Source organism: Stegodyphus dumicola, chromosome 3, assembly GCF_044657685.1.
Source record: "Stegodyphus dumicola isolate Sdum_Otavi_A_Nest chromosome 3, ASM4465768v1".
Classification (NCBI taxonomy): domain Eukaryota; kingdom Metazoa; phylum Arthropoda; class Arachnida; order Araneae; family Eresidae; genus Stegodyphus; species Stegodyphus dumicola.
This window is the reverse complement of record NC_140770.1, coordinates 27,295,251-27,316,530: the sequence shown is the minus strand read 5'-3', so window position 1 is coordinate 27,316,530 and position 21,280 is coordinate 27,295,251. Positions and strand designations below refer to the sequence as shown.

General features: G+C 32.1%; 1 protein-coding gene across 1 annotated transcript; it reads right to left on the bottom strand.

Moving 5' to 3' along the window:
* Positions 1-9,759: 9,759 nt before the first annotated feature.
* LOC118191439 (uncharacterized) lies at positions 9,760-20,484 on the bottom strand. The gene is made up of 2 exons (XM_035362244.1): positions 20,331-20,484; positions 9,760-10,104 (listed from the first exon to the last, which is right to left on the bottom strand). Exons 1-2 carry the CDS (start codon positions 20,452-20,454, stop codon positions 9,872-9,874), a joined length of 357 nt encoding a protein of 118 aa, XP_035218135.1. The 5' UTR covers positions 20,455-20,484; the 3' UTR covers positions 9,760-9,871.
* Positions 20,485-21,280: the final 796 nt, after the last annotated feature.

Here is a 21,280-nt window from a genome sequence, read left to right as displayed (position 1 = left end):
GTCCGGAAATCTCAGGGTTAAGTGGTAGTAGAGATAGAAGAAGAGGAAAGAAAAAACAGTGATTAATTTGAAACATTTATTGGACATGAATACAAATGGTACGCGACAGCTTGAATGTTATAACAGATGCTCTAAGTTTACACCACCATATGCGGAACATGTCTGGCAGTGACGGACCATTTATTACCGGACATGTTCAAACACACCGGGAATTTATTTGATTTTAGAAGCTGTGTAGGCGAGTCTAGCCAAGTGATCCATTTCAGACACAAAAGGATTGTGACACACGACACTTTTGATGGCTTCCCACAAAAAGAAATCAAGATTCAATAACTCCGGTGAGCGTGAGGGCCAGGGAACTGATCCACCATGCCCAGTCCATTGATGCGGGAATGATATGTTCAAAGGGCTACGAACATCCAAAATTAGTTCACTTCTTAATGACCCGTAGTCGCACAAATTTTGATGCAGACGAGCAAACAAACTATGGTATGGTTGATGTCTGTCGGAGAAGCGTTCTCGATAAATGCATGCAGCGGTTCGTTCATTACCCTCAGCTATTCCATACGCTAAGTGCATGTCTGCAAGCTTCCGGTTCGTATAGTGTTTCATGCTCTTCGTATGGTACCTACCTCTCGAATGAGGCAATCCTCGCTTTCCACTAGCGCTCTCCTGTACAGCATCCCCTGGCGGTGTACTGGGACATTTCTGAGCATGGGTTACTATGCAATTCTTAATCCTTATGATGTGCCCTACCCCCCCAGAAGTTTTTCGCAACGTTTGCAAGACACCCTGTATATTCCATTACATATAGTACCGTATGGGAGGAATGCATTAAAACTTGGATAGTACGTTCTTCTGATATTAACATTGCTCTGTAGTTGTAGTTATGTTACATTATTCAATATAATACGGTAAACGCTTTCGGTTTTTGGAGACATTTTCTCTTTTTCCATATTCTCTTTTTCAGTACAGTGATGTTAAAAAAAGAAATTTGTATCTTTAATATGGTTTCTTTCTTTTTTATTTCAAGAAAATATTACGATTTCTCATCGAACTAAAATAACATCATGCTTTAAAACTTAGAAATAGGTTGTTGTTTATAGTGCGATTATAATTCCAGAGAATTTCTGAGTTTTATTATGGACATTATTAGGACGAAAAGGAAGTGTTTGAAATAAGGGATGTTATAAAACATATCAAACGTAAAATGCTTTTGTAAACACCAGACTGGGAAAGAAGTAGGTATGTAAAGGAAAGCCATTTTCTTTTATTATAAGCAACTTTAGCCGGTGCAAGGAAGCGAATCTAGAATTATTTAAAACATAGAATAGCCGTAAAACTATAAATAATACTTTAAAAAAAATCAATGCATTACATATACAATAGAAGTTGCAGAAATGTTACTGGTGAAGTAATTTAAACCATGTTCGCTTGAATGGATTGTTTGAATACTGTTTTCTGAAGATGAATGGCTTGTAAAATATAATTGAACCTGGTAAAATGAGAAAGATATTAAATTTACTAGTATTAAGATCAGACTAAACAGAATGTAATAAATTTCATTAAGATTTCAAATTTATGATATTTTCAGTCTTTTGGAATCAGAACCAGGAAATCGTCTTTTCTGGGAAAGCTTCAAAATAATTGGAAATATATTCTCGTATTTCAAAGTAAATATTCTGCAAAAAAAAAATTCCCGAAAATAAATTTATATTTAATTTTCGCTGATCATCGGTGATAATGACTCTAATAGTGACTATTAATAATCATGGTGTTATTTTAGAAAGCTACGAATATTTCCTGAAAGCTGTAATATTCGAATATTTCCTTAATGTATTCAAACGCCATTAAATAAAATTAAATATACACTGTTTTTACGTATATCGTAATACGTGGACACATATCACAAAATGCATTGAAATTTATAATTTCATTTAAATATTTTAGTATAAAAACTAAATATTAACAATAAAAAATAAATTGTTTTAAATATAGATATGATATTAAGTTATTAAGGAAATAAAATTTTAAAGGTCTAAATTATTAATTGCTCTTTCACATAATTATGATCTTTCTTTGGTAACAATACACAAATGTAAAACAATTTCCTTTTTAATTTTGTGTTCATGATACATGTTTGTTATGAGTGCATGCGGGTGAAATCCTGAGTACTGAATAACAGAAATTGAGAGCATTTGAATAAGAAATAACACAATAAAGTGTTCAGATTCACTATATGTAATACAGTGCGTTTAATACTGAATGGGACTAAAATAAAGCATACCAATTATTTTATTTTGATAAATATAATGTACAGTGAAAGTATAGTTATCCAAGATTCGGTAGATATTCTATGTATACTCCACTGGTGACACGGCAAATATCTGTGCTGTATTCTAGTTTATGCCACTCTCGTGATAGAATATCCATTGTTAATGATGCCAGAGCTTAAGTTATCAGCTGCTTCCTTTGCTTTACCGGATGAGACTGAATCTCGAGCGCCAGCTATCCTGAGGAAATCTTCGTAGAAAACCAGCTACTAGATGGTTCGATTAGTCTTTTGCCCCTAGGCCCGGATCTGACGATCGATTTGCAGGTCAGAACCGCTATGGACCTCCACCAGAGTTTCCTCTGGCCTCGTCCTGCCCGGGCATAGTTCACCATCTTTCGGGTCCCAACTTCCTTTGCTGTAGGTCCTGCGAAATTGAGCACGAAAACTTTAATAAAATCCCGTAGGAAAACATTACAAGAGGTTAGATATAACAATCTTGGTGGCCAACAAAGCAAAGGCATATCGTTTGATCCAGCCTGTCTTTCATGTGGTGGTCTGAGTTTTATGCCAATGTAGTTGAGCAACGTCTTCCTGCAGAATGAAACTGAGAACCCCTCCTGCACCAGAGGGAACAAACACCCTGGTAGCATATCTTAGTAAATGCAACCCATTAATTGATTTTTCCATGGAAGAGAAAGACCAAAAGCACAATTATTGGAAATGGCATTGGAATGTTCACATTTGGATAATCACGCACATATTCCATTAAGCCATGTGGATTTTCTGTGTCTCTAGATCGTAAATTATTACGATTATCTTTGCCAAAAGGTGAAGAGTGGCTTAATCCGTAAGCAGAAGTCTCTTCGTACCATCTACTTTTTCTTATTTTTCAAATTTTCAGAGAAAGCTTTAGGTAACGGTTTGTAGGAATGCTTTAACGACTGCATTATCCAAAAGATGTATGGCCGGAATTGTAGATGTTTCCGCAACTCACGCCACATGCTGACATTTGGCATATTGAGTTCAGAACTCGCACGACGAATGGATTTTGAGGGACTTCGTAAGAACCTTTCACTAATTCTTTCAACCACTTCGGTTTCAGCTGTTGTTAGTCCTAGGCTGGTTTCTTACACAAGCAGCCTGTGTCCTAAAAGTGCTTCTCCCACCATTCGATGTTGTGGCGATGCGGTGATTCTTTAGCAAATTTCATGCGTAAATGTCTTTGAACGACCATAAACGATGATGTTTTTTGCGCATTCTAAAACACTGCTTTCTTCTACACGGATAGTGCCATTTTGACTATCTAACGGCGATTTCATAACTGAGATTTTTCGCTGTAGTGAGATAAATCTTGTGTAACTCTAGTTTCAGAATTAATTTATTTTGGCTTAATAAATCCATTGCAAAAATTGTAATATGCTATTCTTTTTGCCCCATTCAACGTGAAATGTCCTGTAATGTACATAAATTGATATCCAGTTCAGTGAGAAACACTTAATAATGTAACGTAATAATGTTAAGTTTTATTACAGCAATAAGATAAGCAAGGAAGTTGTTGAGTTACTTGCAGGAAGTTTGATTAAAACGAATATTTAAACTAACTAAAATATTCATATATAACCTTTAAGTGTAATAGCCAGGTCTCTTATTTTTTAACTAATAAAAAATTGGGGAAGAAAATGCATCGCTGCTCTGGAAAATTAAGTAAGATCCTAATTGATGAGAATGCTTAAATTCTCTCTTCAGTAGGAATCATTACCCAGGTTTATTTTCAGCAGAAGAGTGAATCCACTACAGATATATGCAAGAGTAATAAGAACAATCCTGGAGTTTTGCTTTTAATATTTGTAAATGTAAAGAATCATTGTAATAATTTTTTCGATGAAAATTACATAACAATAAACAGTCAACTAATCTGCAGCAAGGAAGCTCTGTAAAGTCTCTGAATCAATGTAATACTGTAACCGTAACTATACTTATCATATCCTAATATAGCCTAGATTAGATTATTTAACTATGAAACTACAGACCAAGGGAAAGTGTAGAGGAATCTCCAAGAATCATTTTCATTAGATTATTTACATCTGTCAAATTATTTTCCAGGCAGGAATAAATAATTATGCATTTAAAGAGGAGTTTCTAAGGCAACTATCTCTTATTAATTTTAGAGATACAAGGCGGTTCTTTTTGCATGAGTCAGGCAGTTGTCGCCCAACCGAGATAGCTTTTAGTGACTCTCACTGCCATACCGAAGGCCTGGGTTCGAATCCTGAATAAGCATGGATATTTATAAATGCATAGTGCCTGTGAAGCATGGGGGCACTTTAAATATGTGGCTAGACGAAAATCGTCTCGAGAGGGTGCTGATAGGAGAAAAGGGGGAAGAGATCCTAGGACTCGTCCCTCCCGGGGTGCTCTCTTCCGGGGCGCTAGTTTCTGATTTTGTAAAAAAACGTGCCATGTGATCTTTCAGCCCTACCCTGTTGGAGGCGGCTGCTGGATAGCATATCTGTCTCCTGAGCAAGCACTATTCTGTTTGGTCTGGCTATCACCTATATGGTGCTCAAGACTCTTGTCAATGACACGTGCATTTGACTCCTTGCCATGATGAATATCGTTGGCTTGTGCTGACGTTTGTCAGATAAGTGACACTGGTAACAACAGCGACCAGTCAATTAAATTATATTACTGGGAACTAGCCCTAAGACGAATCACCATTTAATGATATTAATGACGAATTGCAGTTAATGAATGAATTTCATCTTTTTTGTAACTGAGTTGACGGCGCTTTCAATCTTTTCTTGGAATGCAGCAAAGGCAGTCACGAGCTGTCTTAATTGTTCTTCAATCGCTCTTGCCACTGGCGTTCACTTTCAAATCTCTCTCCTGACACCAGTTGTTGCATTTTTCTTACGGTACGGGTTCGTGGATTTGAAGTGAAAAACGAGAGCAGTACTTGATGAAGTATTGAAACACAATAGTATTATTCAAGACAGCTCCGAAAGCACGTTTACAGTCATCGAAGAACTACTATAAACACTCTGAAACAATCAGCGACTCAGCTACCAAGCTATAACGGCGAAGACAGCTTCTCGGCAAAGCACCCATTCAACTGCTTGAAACTGAACCTTGAGAGGGTTTTCTCATTTACACTGTCTCTTTATTACAACAGTATTTTAGCACTTGAAAAAATATTGCTCCAATTCATTATTTCAACGGCGAATATGTATGGTTTTTAATTTACTTCAATTATCTTTCAAATTTATGTTTCAGAAATTCTGAAATTATTATGAGATAATCGTAAAATATCGAAACAAATTTCCCGTTAAAAAGGTTATACGTTTTTCCATTTTATCACATCCTCATGGTACATACTTTAATGCTAATAAATGTTTATTTTTTATTATAATATTTAAAATTTTTATGTAATTTCATATACGATGTATAATTCATAAATTACATACAAATTCAGACTACACATTAATTTGACAGCTCTCAACAATGATAGATTTCGTTGCTTATTTGTAACGGAGAAACTTTAGTCTTGGTTATAAATAATTAATTTCTGAAGAATATGAGAAAATAAATCTGTTTTTATTATGTGTATGTAACTTCTAAATATTATAATTGGAGAATGAACAATTATGCAAGTGATAGTTCGTGATTAATATGAGGTTGTAATTTTTTTTTTTTTTTTTTTTTTTTTTTTTTTTTGTGTGTGTGTGTGTGTGTGTGATATATTGAGCTCCAAAGTTTTTTAACTGAAGAAGGAAGAATTATAGATCTTAAGAATAATAAATGAATTTAACGAATAAAACGGAATTTTTAAAATATCATTCTACTTGCTTTCACTCGACTATTACTGGTTGCCAATGATAAGTCTCTGAAACTGTGTCAAGGCTTTGAAGCTTCTTAATATCATTTAAATTCATTAGTTCCAACTTATATGATATTTAAATATTTTTCCTACGAAAGCTTAAAAGACACATTTTGGAAAACGTTTTTAGGAAGCAAAAAAAGGGGGGAGGGTTAGCTTGGAAACTTTATTTATTTTTCAAAAATTTAACATAATTTATTATTAGTTAATGAACTTAAAAGAATTTCATTATTATTAGATTGCGCTTTTCGGTGATCAAATTATTACTTAGGAAATACGTAGTGGCGCCATCTGTATTCATGGTGAATAAGGAATTGTACTTACATTTACCTCAAGTGGAAATCTTATTGATAATTTTGACTGTTGTTATTACTGTGTCAATTGTATTAAAACAATAATGCTTTTTAGAAAAAGTAGAAAACAGATTATTAGCTCCTACAAATCAAAGGAAGTGGACAACAATTAATTTTTTTGTATAAGGAGACGAAATTATGTAACACGAAACGTTTTTATTAAACTCAAAACATTGTGTTAATAAAAAAAATCTGTAAATATTTTAAATGAAAGATTACTCTTCTGTAAATAATTCGTATTGAGTTTTAACAAGTCTTAATGGTTATTTTGTGTTACTAAGCATGAAGTCTGAGATTTCTTTATTAAGACAAACGCGCTTCTTTTTTATGCCTAAACAAAGTTTTGCATGTACAAAGTGTTAGGAAACGATAGCTGAAGGTTTTATTTCCTTAAATATTGATTCTAGGAATTTATGCTTGCAATTATGAAGTTTCTGAAAGCATAGCATGAAATGCTATGCAGGTAGTTTTTAGATTAATGCCGGAATAGGATTTTAATTTGAAATCTTAGCGAACTTTCATTTAAAGATACAGGATGGTTTGTATTTAACTTGCTGAACACAATTAAACATTTAATTCCTTAAACCCTTTTGTTATTTTCAGACTATATCAAAAGCTAGATTACCATTTATAGAAACATCCTGCTCTGTAGACATTCAATTCTCAAAATTCTGTACCTTATTTTAAGAAACTTTGTGACTGCGAGCAAACATTTACGATAAAAATTTAAGGAAATAAGGTCTGAAAAGGTTGCATTTAAGAATAAGATCACCTTTTTATAATAAATAGCGCTCATTTTGTTCTGTATAATATACGATAACATAAAGACGTTTTATTTATACCTGCGTTTCTTAAACCGCGGTCCAAGGTTCAGAATCGGTCTTCTAAATTCCCGGACCGCAAGGTCCAGTCCAAAAAAAACGGTCAAAAAGTGAGCCTCGAAGCCTATCTTTGTGATTCTTATTAGGTTTTCAAATATATCATATTATTTATAAATGAAATCAAGAGTAATTAACATCATTTTTATTGATGACATGCGGTTAAGTGGTACTTAAGAGATATTTATTGTTGCACATACACTAGCATTCCAGACGTATTTTCTAAAGGAACTAAATCTTTGTCTACGAGTTAATCCTTTCATTCTTCTTAATGTCGATGAGAAATTAAAGGAATAAAAGAGGAAACTTTGTGGGTTAGTGGTGTAAAACACAAAGTTTCTTTTAATCATTTCCTTTATAATTTTCTTTAGCAGAAAATTACATCGTTATTAGAAAAGATGTGTATCAACAATTATGCTTATTGGAACCTTTTTCCAATAATTATCGTTATTATTATTATTAATATACACCATAGAACAAGGGCTCCGTTGCCTTGCAGTCTAGCAGACTGCCTTAGACGGATTAAAGCCTTTCTGTCTCCTGAAGCTATCTACTACCCGCTCGTTTCACTCTTATGAGTATAGAAATAGACGTATTTTGCGTCTGGAACAAAAAGAACAGCTTAGTGGAAATTTTGTAATTCATTTGTTAAGCTGAAATAAATTAATTCTGAAACTATAATAATAGAAGTTTTATCTGGCAACGAAAAATCTTCCCGTTACGAAAACGCAGCTAGAGGCACTGTTAATCAAAATGGCGCCATTGGTCTAGGAGAAAGCGTACTTTGGTTTGGAACAAGCTAAAACGTCATCATTTGTCGTCGTTCAAAGACGTCGTACAACAGCACTAGTTTAAAATAGCCTTAAAATTTTACAATTAAAAACATCTCATCTTAAGCCAACATTTCAATTTTTTTTCACTCATTTAGACTCCCATTTTGAATTTCCGTTTGGAAGATGCATAAACATTACTTTTAAGTTTACAAATATTTTTATTAATTATCAATACTTTTGGGAAGCCGCGCAGAAATAAAATTTATGCTACTAAGCTGGGTTGAATGACAACACATTGCTGGTTTCCAGATGTTTGATACTTGAATTAGATCGCTGTTGTTCGAATTTTTGCATATACGTAAATAATTTTAGTGAAATTATGTTTAAAATTGCAGTATCTTTTGTATAATGTAACCTGAAAATGTGAAAAGTCGAATGTCGAACGAAAAAATAAGATTAAAGGGGCAAGTCTATTTAACATTGAGTAAATAGCTGTCTCGCTACATTGGGGACATATCGCCAAAGTGGCGATGGTTTTGGCGTATTAGTCGCCAAATTTCGTGAGAAATCGCAAAAAATCGCTAAACTTCGCGACCACTAGGTGACATTTTGGTCCGGTTTCAGCATATCTGTAATTGGTACTGTAAATGAATAACTGTAATTGATCCCTATATATAACTGTAAACGAATGTGGCCCTCATATGCCTTCTAGTAATTTTGAGAAGTAAAAGGTACTGGGGATTTGTCGGCAGCCGTGGAAAACTATAGAAGAGCAGGGAGTGTGTCAGTTTCTCAGTTGTTAGTTCGAAGCTTTTCGTAGTATTGAGATATCCTTGAGACCTTCTCCTTTCAGATGCGCTTGGCATTTCGTTGTGTTTAACGTTCACAGAAGATTGAAGTGTTACTACTGATTGTGCTTTGTGATACTGAGAAGAGCTGTACGAGTGCTTTTGCGGAAAGTCCAGAACTATAAAGAGTTTCTTTTGGTAAAATAAATTTTATCTAGCTGCCATGGTTCTGTATGCATTCAATCCTTTAAAAACCCGAAAGCATGCAGTAATTGCTTCGTTTCTATTCCCACATTAAGCACTTTATGTATAATTACATAATTATGCGTAATTAATATCCGCTACGAAACAATAAATGTAATTTTCAAATTTTCATAGGATTTCAGAAGATATCATCGCTTTTACCACATTTCAAGTGTAGAGGAAGAGAAATATTTTTATTATAAATTATATGGAATAATTATTTATTTAAAGTTTTAAATAAATCAAAGCTTCTTCAAAGAGATTTAATAATAGAATATAACGAAGATGCATGTACTTATCTTTCATTTCGTATTTGTTTCAGCATAATTCATATGTCAAGTACAATATTTATCGCATGAAATTGGCAAATGATTTACTTGAATTTTTCAAGTGAAATTTTAAACATTGTAAACCTCCATGTTTTATTTTAAAATTAAAAAGTGTTCTTAAAATACTTTGAATTACAAAAGTACAGAAGAACAGCTATGCTTTAAACTTAAAATGTACAAGCCGTTTCGTGTCTTTTCTTTAAGGGATTAATGTTGTTAAATAACATATGCAGAAGCAACAAATTATTGAAAAATTAATTTATTGAAAAAATAATGACTGTTTTTAGGTACAAATGAAGCTATACATAAATTATGTACAAATTGTACAAAAATCGTTTAGAACACATCATTGCTGCTAATGATGACCGTGATGCACAGGAATAGGAATGAAAATAGGATGCGATTGATGGTGATGTCCCTTATGGTGATGTTCCGATAACATCTTTGCAATAAGTCCAGCCACTAAAATTTGACCCAATCCGCCTCCTTGGTTACCGTGATGATGACCACATTGCACAATTCCGAAGGAAGATATCAGAGCCACAAGACACAAAGCGACGATTTTGCGGCTGGTGAACATTTTCTGTTCTGAAAAATAAAAATGAGCATAAGTATACGCATCTAGCATAAAATATATTACTGAAAGATTAAATTATATTTAAAAATGTGTATAGTATCTCCAAACTAACTGAACAATTGAGAGCATGGACTAAAGGTGAACAAATAGTTCTAATCACGAGGCAAAAAGGTCGTTTTAGTGCATCATTTGCACAGGGCTTTAGAAGGGTGCAATGGCGTTTACAGGACAATCTTTTGCGGTGCGCTTATGGCTTACCAGGACCTGATGGCATTCGGAAATTCCATGCCGATAGAAATTGAAACAAAAATTTGCAACTCAAAATAGCATTTTACGTACCTAATTTCATGTATTTTTTATTTTAAATGAGCTCCATATTGTGAACACAGGGTTACAACGGCCCTGTTGCAAGTCAATCAATGAAATATAAAAAATCGACTTAAATTTACATGTCTTCGTTTTTAAAACTAAGGGTGACATGTTTTTTCCCTAAGCTCTCTTTTCTTATCAGTTTTTATCCATACTTCATTATTTAGTGTCTAAAATAATGCTGTTATAAATTATATAATTATATCCTTCAGTGGATGCGCATTCCTTGTAACACATCCAATGCTCTAAGCTTAGGCTGACCTTTAATATAATCAGGCTTATACATGCGCATACACACTGGTTTGGTTTGATTTATTTAATTACTACAAAACAGGCGAGGGCTATCTGCCTGAAGGGAATGATGTCTTCGTGGGGTACCTTTTGAGAGAAACAGGCTCATGTGCACGTTACACATGAGGTAAACCACAAAAACGCTTATCTAGCACATCCAGCATGTTTGCTAGAATCCTCAGTGTTCAGCGACTTTACTGGTAGGCATCACCAATGGTAGGCTTTAGGAAATTTCTTTATGGAGTATCTTAATTAAAGCTACATGGGAATATTTCAATTACCAGATTTTGTGTGGTCTCACGATGTGCTGCACAATATGAAACTCAGTAAACTGTTAGATCCTAAACACACAGCTTTACAGATTGAAGTGCTATATAAATAGCACTATGCTACATGATATGCTTGGACATCATCATACATGTATACTGCTTGCACGTAATATGGGAATAGATTTGCTACGAGGACATGATATGCATAATACAAAAAATATCATAATAGAGGACATATTGTCATTATTTGTTGAAATTTTTCAAATATTCACAGGATTTTACATTATTTTTCTTATATATTTTTACTATTATTCAAACGAAAAAAATGAATTCTTATGCACAGCGTAGTTACATTTATGTCCTTTGTATGTTATCTTGTGTTAACTAACTAGTTATTATCAATTTAATCTTTACTATGTTTTCTGTTTTCCCTATAACTCCTCCTTTCTTTTCTACTATAACCCCTTTTTCACCAGAATGCAACTATAACCTCTTTCATTGAATGCAAATTAACTTTGATAGTATATAAGTCGAGAGTTTTGAATTTTTAGTAGAGTGAACTTTTGGCGATGCGGCTCTGTTAGTAATTTCTCCACTTTGTTTAAAATTGATATTCCGGCTTTAACAATCTTGCTAGCCGATGTTTTAAGTTGCGCGCAGTTAAAGTATTTTGATCCAGATTATTTTTTATTACTTGTGAATTTAGCAGTATTTGGTAAGTTTTCCAAAGTAAAAGGCTAATCCTAAAAGTATTAGCGTTTAGTTATTTCATTAGATATATCATACAAATAAGGGCTTTTCCCTCAAGAGTTTCCTATGAAAGAAGGAATATTCTTAATTATCTAGCGTAGGAAAGGGTAGTAAGAAAAAAAAATAGTACATTCGGGGTACCTAAAATTTAAAACATAACGGCATGCGTGTATGCAATTGGTAAAATATATTGAACTAAAAGGTATTCCATGTTAAAAATATTCGGAAAGACTTCTAGATAAGGACATGAAATAGTGAATGTGTCCTAAAATTACACATGAAATTTGTCACTTTATTGCAAAAATTCGGTATCTATCAAGCTATCTTAAAGATAATTGGGACTCAAAACTAAACAATGGTAGCATCAAAGAGTTTAAAAACATGCGTTCAGATAAGAAGGGTGTTAAAAATTATACGAAAATATCGGAACATGCAGAAAATAATAAAGGTTAGAAATGCCAATGAATTAATAATAAAGTAAAATAGTAGAATCAGTTATGGTAAGACTACTATAAAAAGATAAATTGTAGAACTGGCAAATTAAAATAGTACTATAAAATATAGACTAAATAAGGGTTATTCGACGAATTGGATATGAATAGTAGTTAAAGATCATAAAATAAAATGCTTAATTGAAAATATCTCGGTTCTATGTATGTTGAAGAAGTTTAAACATGTAAATTTAATTGAATTGGCAAAATAAATATGTATTATAAACAGAAAATATGTTAAGTGCGTAGAAATTAAGGGTACAAGGGAAACAAACATGTTAGAAATTACATCTAAAATTTAATACAATTCATGCAAATAATGTGAAAATAAAATAAACCTTAGAGTACGTTGAAAATTGCGAAGGTTAAAATATATGAAATAAGTTCATATTTATATTTGAATTCAATAAAGACTCTGTATATGATCAGAAAATATAGGAATTAAGTTAAAATTAGGAGTATGTTACTAATTGCGAAGGTTAACGTGTGTGAAACAAGTTCAAAATGGTAGTACTTTCAAAATTATGAAGAGTCAAAATGTACGAAACAAGTTAGAAATAATATCTAAAATTAAATAAAGCTCATATATATGGTTAGAAAATAGAGGAATTAAGCTGAAATTAAGAATACATTTGAAAATTAAGAAGGTTAAAACGTATGAAAATTAGTTTAAAATTAAATGAAAGGTCCTGTACATAGTGTGAAAATATAGCAAATTAGTTAAAATTCCGAGAATGTTGGAATCTAAAAACGCTAAAAAATAGAAAAGAAGCTAAAATTTACATCTAACATTGAATAATATAATAAACAAAAACGCGTGATTTAGGAATTGCACTCGTAAAATCTAACAAATAAGTTAAGAGTATTGATTAACAAGTATGAAAAAACTTCTGGGTAAAATCAATTTAGTAATAAAAATGAGTCATGTTATTAAGATTATGTAAAGTAAATGTGGTACTATGAACAGAAGATTTAAGAAATAAAGCCTTTTACGTATAGTATGAGTGTATAGGAAATTATAAGGTTTAAAATGTATGAAACACGTTTAAAATATCATCTAAGCTTAAATAAAGTTCACATATATGGTCAGAAAATCGAGGAATTAAGCTAAACTTAAGAGCCTGTTTGAAATTACGAAGGTTAAAACGTATGAAATTAGTTAGAAACGTGTGAAATTTAGTTAAAAAACTAAATGAAAGTCATGAACATAGTGTGAAAATATAGCAAATTAGTTACCATTCAGAGTATGTTGGAAACTAAAAACGTTAAAAAGTAGAAAAGAATTTAAATTTACATCTAAAATTAAACAAAAGTCAGGTATATTATCTGAAAATACAGGAATTGTGTTAAAATTAAGACTATATTGAAAATTATGAAGGTTTGAAATGTACGAAACTAGTTGAAAATAGCATCTAAAATTAACTCCTGAATCAATCCTTAAATTCGAAAAAAAGGGCCGTTAAGGAAATAAGCATTGTATACGTCCTAAAATAGCTGGAACACCAAGAAAAAATACAAAGGCTAAACGTCGATTAACAAAAACCTTTGGAAAATCAAAGTTATCTCTTATCAAAGTGTGACGTCATCTTATCAGTTAAATCATGAATCCCGAAACACTCCCTCTTATCTGCTGCGCCTCCGCGTGCGGCCTTGCTCAGCGCTCCGCCTGCGTAATCTGCCTGCGAGATTGCACCGCGCACCGCCTCCTGTTGCTGAACCCCCCGTTTCCTACTACTGGCGGGGACTTGAGGTTCGAGAGAGGTACCTCCGAATTCGGAAAATTCAAGGGAAGCCATTTCGAACATTCTCATCTTTGTATGACTTTAATTAGCCGAGATATTAATTAAAAACTCGGAACGAGGCTAATTTCGTACTAATTTTTCGGAGTGGCGACAATCTCGCAAGCTGGAGACGAAAATCTACTTTATTTCGAAAAGTGTTGCCACTGCTCGCTTATAAATCGAAAACTTTCTAAGTTTTACAAAATTTGAAATAAAAGTAGCATTGCCAAACATTAAATATATTATTCCCGATTTCAAAAATTCATGGAAACCCATTTCGACAATTATCATCTTCGAATAGTAATTAAAAACACCGAAAAACACTAATTTCCGCACTCAGTTTTCCTATTGGCAACAGTCTTGCGCGCTGGAGATAAAAATATAGTTTATGTCGAAAAGTGTTGCCACTACTCGCTTTCAAATCGCATACTTTGTTAATAAAAAATTTCTAAGTTTTACAAAATATCAAATGAAAACAGCATTTTCAAAACTTAATGATGTTATTATTATTATTATACAAGGTCATATTCCGACGTTGAAGAAAGCACGCGATTTCATGTGACGTCATTCTATGACGAAAATGTTTCATTAATTTCAACTTTTAAAGTAATTTGTTGCTGTTAGCAACTTTTTTGTTTCAGGTTAGTATAACTGACACGATATATTAATGCCACGTTAATTCTTTTATTGATACTGAGAAAATGTTGTTATATTACATTAAATTTAAATTATTACGTCATACGTATTAACTTAAAGTGTCAACATTTTTATTTCCTGGTTTGGCAATAAAAGAATTATTGACGAATTATTTGTTATTGAGAAAGAATGAACCGATTTAATTCGCACGGAAATGTTTCTGTACGTTTGTTTTTCAGGGGTACATAGAATTTATAAATTTTGCTTTGGTTGCAGTCAAACCCTTAGTCATATTTTAATTTCCGACGATAAAGAATGTAATATCATAAAATGAACAGCAAATAAGACATCTTACATTGCTAGAAATAATAACTTCATCTTTGGCTACTTCCTTCTTGTTTTCGTTAGAATGTAATCCTAGCGATATGAATGTAAAATAAGCCAAACGTATTTAAGAACGTTTAAGGTTTAGTTTAGTTCATTAACCAGTTATTTACCAGCAAAGAAGATAAAAGTAAAAACTGCCATTTTCAAAAGAAAACGGCTTTTTAGAAATAAATATTTTCATCTCCAAAAAAGCCACGGTGTTGTTTCTCTTCGGGTTCATTAATCAGTCACTCAACCGTAAAACCACCAGAAGTGTAAATAGCCGCTTAATTTCACTGTTGGCTTGTTTTTAAAGTGCAACTCAAGAGGAAACATCAATCATCGTGCGATTATAGCTTCAGAAATGCGTAAGAATCCATGCGTGGTACCGAAAAAGAATCGGTCGAGAAAAAAAGATGACCATGCTTATGATCTTCGCAGATCCTCCTTGGACGATCAGCGGTCTTCCTTCTCCAGTCATCGCATCCGCTCGACAGTATTTATGATAATGATAAGCACTTAACAGAAAAATGTCCCCTTGCTTCCTTTTGCCACAAAAATAGCCTCGCTTTGTTTGTTTGAAGGAGTGTCATCATAGATGCCGCTGGTAGGGGAATCACCCGGAAATAAGGAAAACATTTGCTTCGATAAAATACAAAAGAGCTCATTAAAGCGAAGAAAGTTTTCGCAAAGCGTGTGACTTTGTCCCGTATACTAAAAGGAAGTGAATCCTCCTTTTTTGTAATTTAAATTTATAGAATAATATATGTCAGTAATTAGCGTTATTAGTGAAGGCTATTTTTGGATTTAGGAAAAAATTAATTTTTGCAAATATTTGCGCAGTATTTTCCTCTATGTGCGATAATACGTTACCTTTTCATTTTCCCTGCTAATTTTTAATTAAGAATTCAAAGCTTTCAGAACTTCATTTCCATTTAATTTACATACAAACAACCTCAAAATACAAGACTGATTCAATATTATCACAGAATAGTAATGCAGAAAAAACTGTGCATAGTTTTAAGATTAAAAGAGAAGAGCTGAAAAGTGAATCTTTAAAATATACCTTTTCAGCCTTATTCGAGCTTATTCAAATTCAAGCTTAAGTTCAACTTTAAATTAGTCCTAATTCAGCCTTAGATTAAAAAAAAAATCTCTTCATTTTTAAGGTAACTCCATTTTAAGGTTATGTATGGAATTATGGCGTTTGTCTCTGAGTCCAATATATAAGTAGAACAGACACATCCAGCAACCAACTGGAACCTTCATAGTACGTGTTTGGGGCTGCGTTATTTCGACTATGGCAAAGTACATGATGGTTACTGTCTATGAGGATGAATGTTTTCGTGGAGGGCTATTTAAATGAAACTGGCTCTTATTCACGTTACACATGAAAATTCTCCCGCAATAATCCCGTTTGTCTAGATTTCAACCTGCTTCCAACTATGAATGAAGCAATCTTACCGCTTGATAGCTGATTCGCACGTTTATAATTTGAACTTTGGCACATGCATGGTAGATTTATCACATTTACTCGCGTAGAATTCAATTAGTTTCTGCAGATTTAGCTAAACTGAATATCGCGGATGAAAAATCGTCTCCTTTTGGATTTGATCGATTGAGCTCATACTTATCTCGTCGCCTTTTCAGTTCGATAGAATATATTCAAATATCGTATTTCTCTCACTTGCGTTAGCGATGCCGATGAATGTATGTTGAACGAAGATCTGGAATATTCACGATTCGTATAGCGTTGAGAGCACAGTTGAAATTTTACTCGAAGCTACTGTACGATCTCAACAATTGTCAAGTACTGTTCTTTAAAAATTAAAAATATATATATACCAAAATAACTAGAATCAAAGGAGAAAAAAGGGGGTAATTCAAGATTAAAAATTAAAAAATAAAAATTTTATGAAGGGCGTACATCGAAATATTTTTATACCTTGCAGTATAGTAGAATTTATTAAAAAACCATTGCTAATCTAAGACTGAATTTTGCTGAACATTTTGCATAGAAATTCCTTTTGAAAGTTAAGCGTTGCTGGGCAGGACAAAATAATACTATTTGCAAAATAAATAAATAAATAATACTACTTGCATAAATAAAATAACGCTGTTTGCGTAAATAATATGAATACCATTTGCATGCATTTAAATTAAAGCAATATTAGCTAATTTCCTAAAACAAATTTTCTATGACTTCTATGACTGCAGTTTGTAAGTGAACAGTGAAATAAAATGTGCATTTAAGGGCAAAAGTTAAGGATTTCAAAATTGCTGTACCACTATACCAAAAACGTGAAGTCTTATTTAAAATCTAAGTGAAAAAAAACAATCGGAAATACTCACATGAAAAATTAACGCAAAGTAATAAAAGGAAATCATCATCGGGTAGATTCATGCGACACATTTAAGAGTGCATAGTTTGCTAATAAACGAGGGAAACGCTTGTTGAAATCAAATAAATAAATTAAAATAACAACAAAGTTATAAGCTACCTAAAGTAGAAATCTTATAATTGAATAGAAAAGCTAATTTTAAATATAGTCCATTTAATTTTAGACTAAATTTAATTTTTTTAATCTCTCTGAATTTTTCATCTTAGTAAAATGCCTTGGCATCAAACTACAGGCATTCTTATCGAAAATTGACCGGAATACATTTCAACATTTTTGTGGTAATTATCAAAGACAGGTATGGAAGAAAAGACCTCTGTAAATAAAGCAGAGAAATGAAAGTATCTGTTTTTGTTTGATTATAATGATTCTGAGAATTTCAGAAAGAAATGCAGCTCTTTTGAAAGAAATAAAGTGTAAAAGATTTTGAATAAAATTTCGGTTTATATTTTTAAGTATAATTACATTAATTTAAATTTCAGCGTATAAGATTATAGCCTGAACAAACAAACAAAAATATTGCAACAAATATGCTTAAAAAATAATCTACTTGCTTTGAAAACATGAAATGAATTTAACCTGAAGAATTTTAAAGAGCCGACCGGAGTATTCAGCTTTGGAAAAATTTAAGAAAGGCTTGTTTTCTAATAACTTAAATTTTATATTTAATCTGAGTTTTATGATTTCCGATGAAAGGTGATGAACATGAAGCCTAAGTCAGGTGTTAGATTTGATTTGATAGTTTTATTGTCTAATTCTAATTTTAAAATAATGTAATTTATTGCTGAGAATATTATTTAGAAAAGAGTACAGAAGAAGATTTCATATATATATATATATATATATATACGTAATATAAATGGTCTCAATGTAACTGATTTTTACTTTGTTAATAATGATCAATTATGAAGTTGATAAATTAAAATAAAGGCCTTTTTTATAAGCTGTCCCTCTATAATATTTGAAGATTACTTCATGGGTATATAATAAAATGAAGGTCACTGGATTGATTTTAATGAATGACATAATTAAAATCTTATTAATTTCTATAATAATAAATTATCTAATGAAAACTAATATCTGTAATATTACCAAATAAATATTCCAGAATTGCAAATGAATATTAGCAATTCCAAGGTAAAAAATATTAGCTAATATATAGACTTATTAATAGCTTATAATTTGAACTAAAATGTGAAAATAAATATGCAGGAACTATTGCCGAAATGTATACATTTTTAATGCCGTGAAATATATGAAATCTATTAAATCTGGAATATGTCTATAATTTTATTTTCGTCGTATATTATAGGATTGAAATATTTGCAAACATGCCCAAAAATAAAGCAGGAAAGATATAATTGTCTATTCAGGGAAATAAATAAATTTATATATTTACTAACATAAACATTAATCTTTATATTTAAAGATTTAATGTTTCTGACTGAAATACATGCATTGATTCCATTTTCTAACATTCGACGAGTTTATTGTTGCCTCATTTATCAAGAGTAGATTATAAAAATGTATACATTAATAGTATTTATAAACTACATTAAAATAAAAATAATATCTTAATTTACGCGTTAGAAAGTATACATGGTGTCTAAACATTTGATAGATTGAGATGATTGATTTGATAATTTTTCTTAACATTTTATGAAAAGAGCAAAAAACAGTAGCATTAAAAAGAGCGAAATTAAAAAAAAAAAAAAAAAAAAAGCTTTAAGATTTTATATTACGCTCGAAGAGGCGCTTTTTCAGGGGGATACAAAACGGGATTTCGAAAAGTGATACAGACATTCAAAGTCATTCGACGTAATATACCGTTAGATATTGTAACGTTTTTGCGTTGCTACACTGCCAACATAATACCAGTAAGAAACAATGTTAATGTTAATCGAACGCTTCGAAATCGTTGAGTTCGTTAATAAAAATTCGCTAAAGTTTTACAAAACATCAAATAGATAATAAAACAAATTCCAAATTCTGAACTTGGGCTTCCAGATGATCATATTCGAGTGGAGGACTACGTTATTCAAAATTTGATGTCTCTAGGTACCGTTGATTTTTCACAAAGCGAGAAACCATCATGGAGATTCTTCATAATTCTGAACTTGGGCTTCCAGATGATCATATTCGAGTGGAGGACTACGTTATTCAAAATTTGATGTCTCTAGGTACCGTTGATTTTTCACAAAGCGAGAAACCATCATGGAGATTCTTCATTATTTAATTTCTTTAAATATAATGCAGGGGTCTAATATTTGATGGGAAAAATTTGAAAAGTGATTCAGACTTTTATAGTGAACCAACGAAAAAAGAAAAAACGAAATTAATAGCCCTTCCGGGCAAATTGCCCCTTTGGGCTAAAAGTCGGATTTGTTTTTATTACAGGTTCATTAGATATATCCTATAAACTTAGCTGAAATATGTTTACAACAATTTCCTTTAATTTATTTCGAAACATTAACTTTATGACGCAATTTAATTATCTAATTATTATCTAGGAAATAATTTATTAATTAATCTATGTAAAGCTATCTTGAAATACACGTTTGGTCCTAAAAATATCCTAAAAAATAAATGAAGGTATGTACTAATTATTCTACTAATTTGCTTTTTTGCTAAGGTCGATTTAATTGATGATTGAAATCCTCAAATTTTCCTTGCACGATTTTAATGGACTTACTTCAAAGTTAATTTACTTAAAATGATTTTAATTCTCTAATATTAAATAAGTCTTATATATTGATAATTTTTAATTAACTTTTAAATTAATATTATAATTAATTTAACCAGAATAATATGTTAAGTTGACACCTATTCAAAATTTTCAGCTGTCAAATCAAGCTTGCGTACAGTCTAAAAGTAAAATCACTAACCTGTGTAACTTGTACCAAAAATTTTCCTTGAAATGCGTTCGGGCTGGTAATTTCCGAGTGACTGACGAAGCACTTTCACTGCGACCGTGTTTTTATACCACCTGTTTATGAACAGAGACGGCATCCACTTCGCACGTTTCCTTTCCACCAACGGAACAACATCCTTGTTTCAATTCCTCATTAAACTGTACACATCTTTGACAAAGCCGTTCTCATTTTTTTTCGACTCCACCCCTACCCCGACGTTTCTACACAAGACATAAATAGACCGCTTCGTTTCGCATGATAATTGTAAGGAGTTGATTTGTTCTTTCGTGCGTTTTTCTTTTGTTTTATTAGAGAAAGTTTTCCGCTTGTATTGCTGAATTGGCCGATGAATCTCACTCCAGTTGGATCCTAATTAAAGTGTTGTGGAATTTCGAATTGCCCAGATGGGCAAATTTTCCTGAGAAATAATGAAAATTAGGGCTAATTTAGGATTCTGATTTCCTGATTACTCCTCAAATGATCGATTAAATGGATGCTTTCCTCTTCCGGTATAAATTATCATTCCTTACTTATCTTTGGCGCTCAGATATCTTTTATTTGCACTATTTCTTAATTAAAAAGTAATAAATGTGAAATAAAGATTTGGATACATCAAACATGAGCATTAATTTTACTCTTGCATTCTCTCACTATTTTTATCTCTCGGCAACCTATGTACGTAGGTAGGTAAGGTGGTAATAATTCCAGTTTAAAAATTCGATAGGGAGCTTTCAATGCATAACCATGTATTAGTGTCTCCACGATAATTTTTTGCTATTTTTAGAATGATGTCTGTCGGTACATGCGAGACGATTTTTCGTCCACAGTAACACTTACATGAAACTTTCAAAAATTTCCATTTCCCGCATTTAAGCTTTCTACATTCACATACAGATTTAATAAGATTTTGGGTAAAATAAGAC

What these genes read in the sequence shown, in the direction of transcription:
- LOC118191439 (XM_035362244.1), bottom strand. Translation starts at nt 20,454, where the DNA reads ATGCCGTCTCTGTTCATAAACAGGTGGTATAAAAACACGGTCGCAGTG. An exon ending in TTTTGGTACAAGTTACACAG is followed by an intron (nt 10,105 to 20,330) that starts GTTAGTGATTTT and finishes TTTATTTTTCAG; the next exon opens with AACAGAAAATGTTCACCAGC.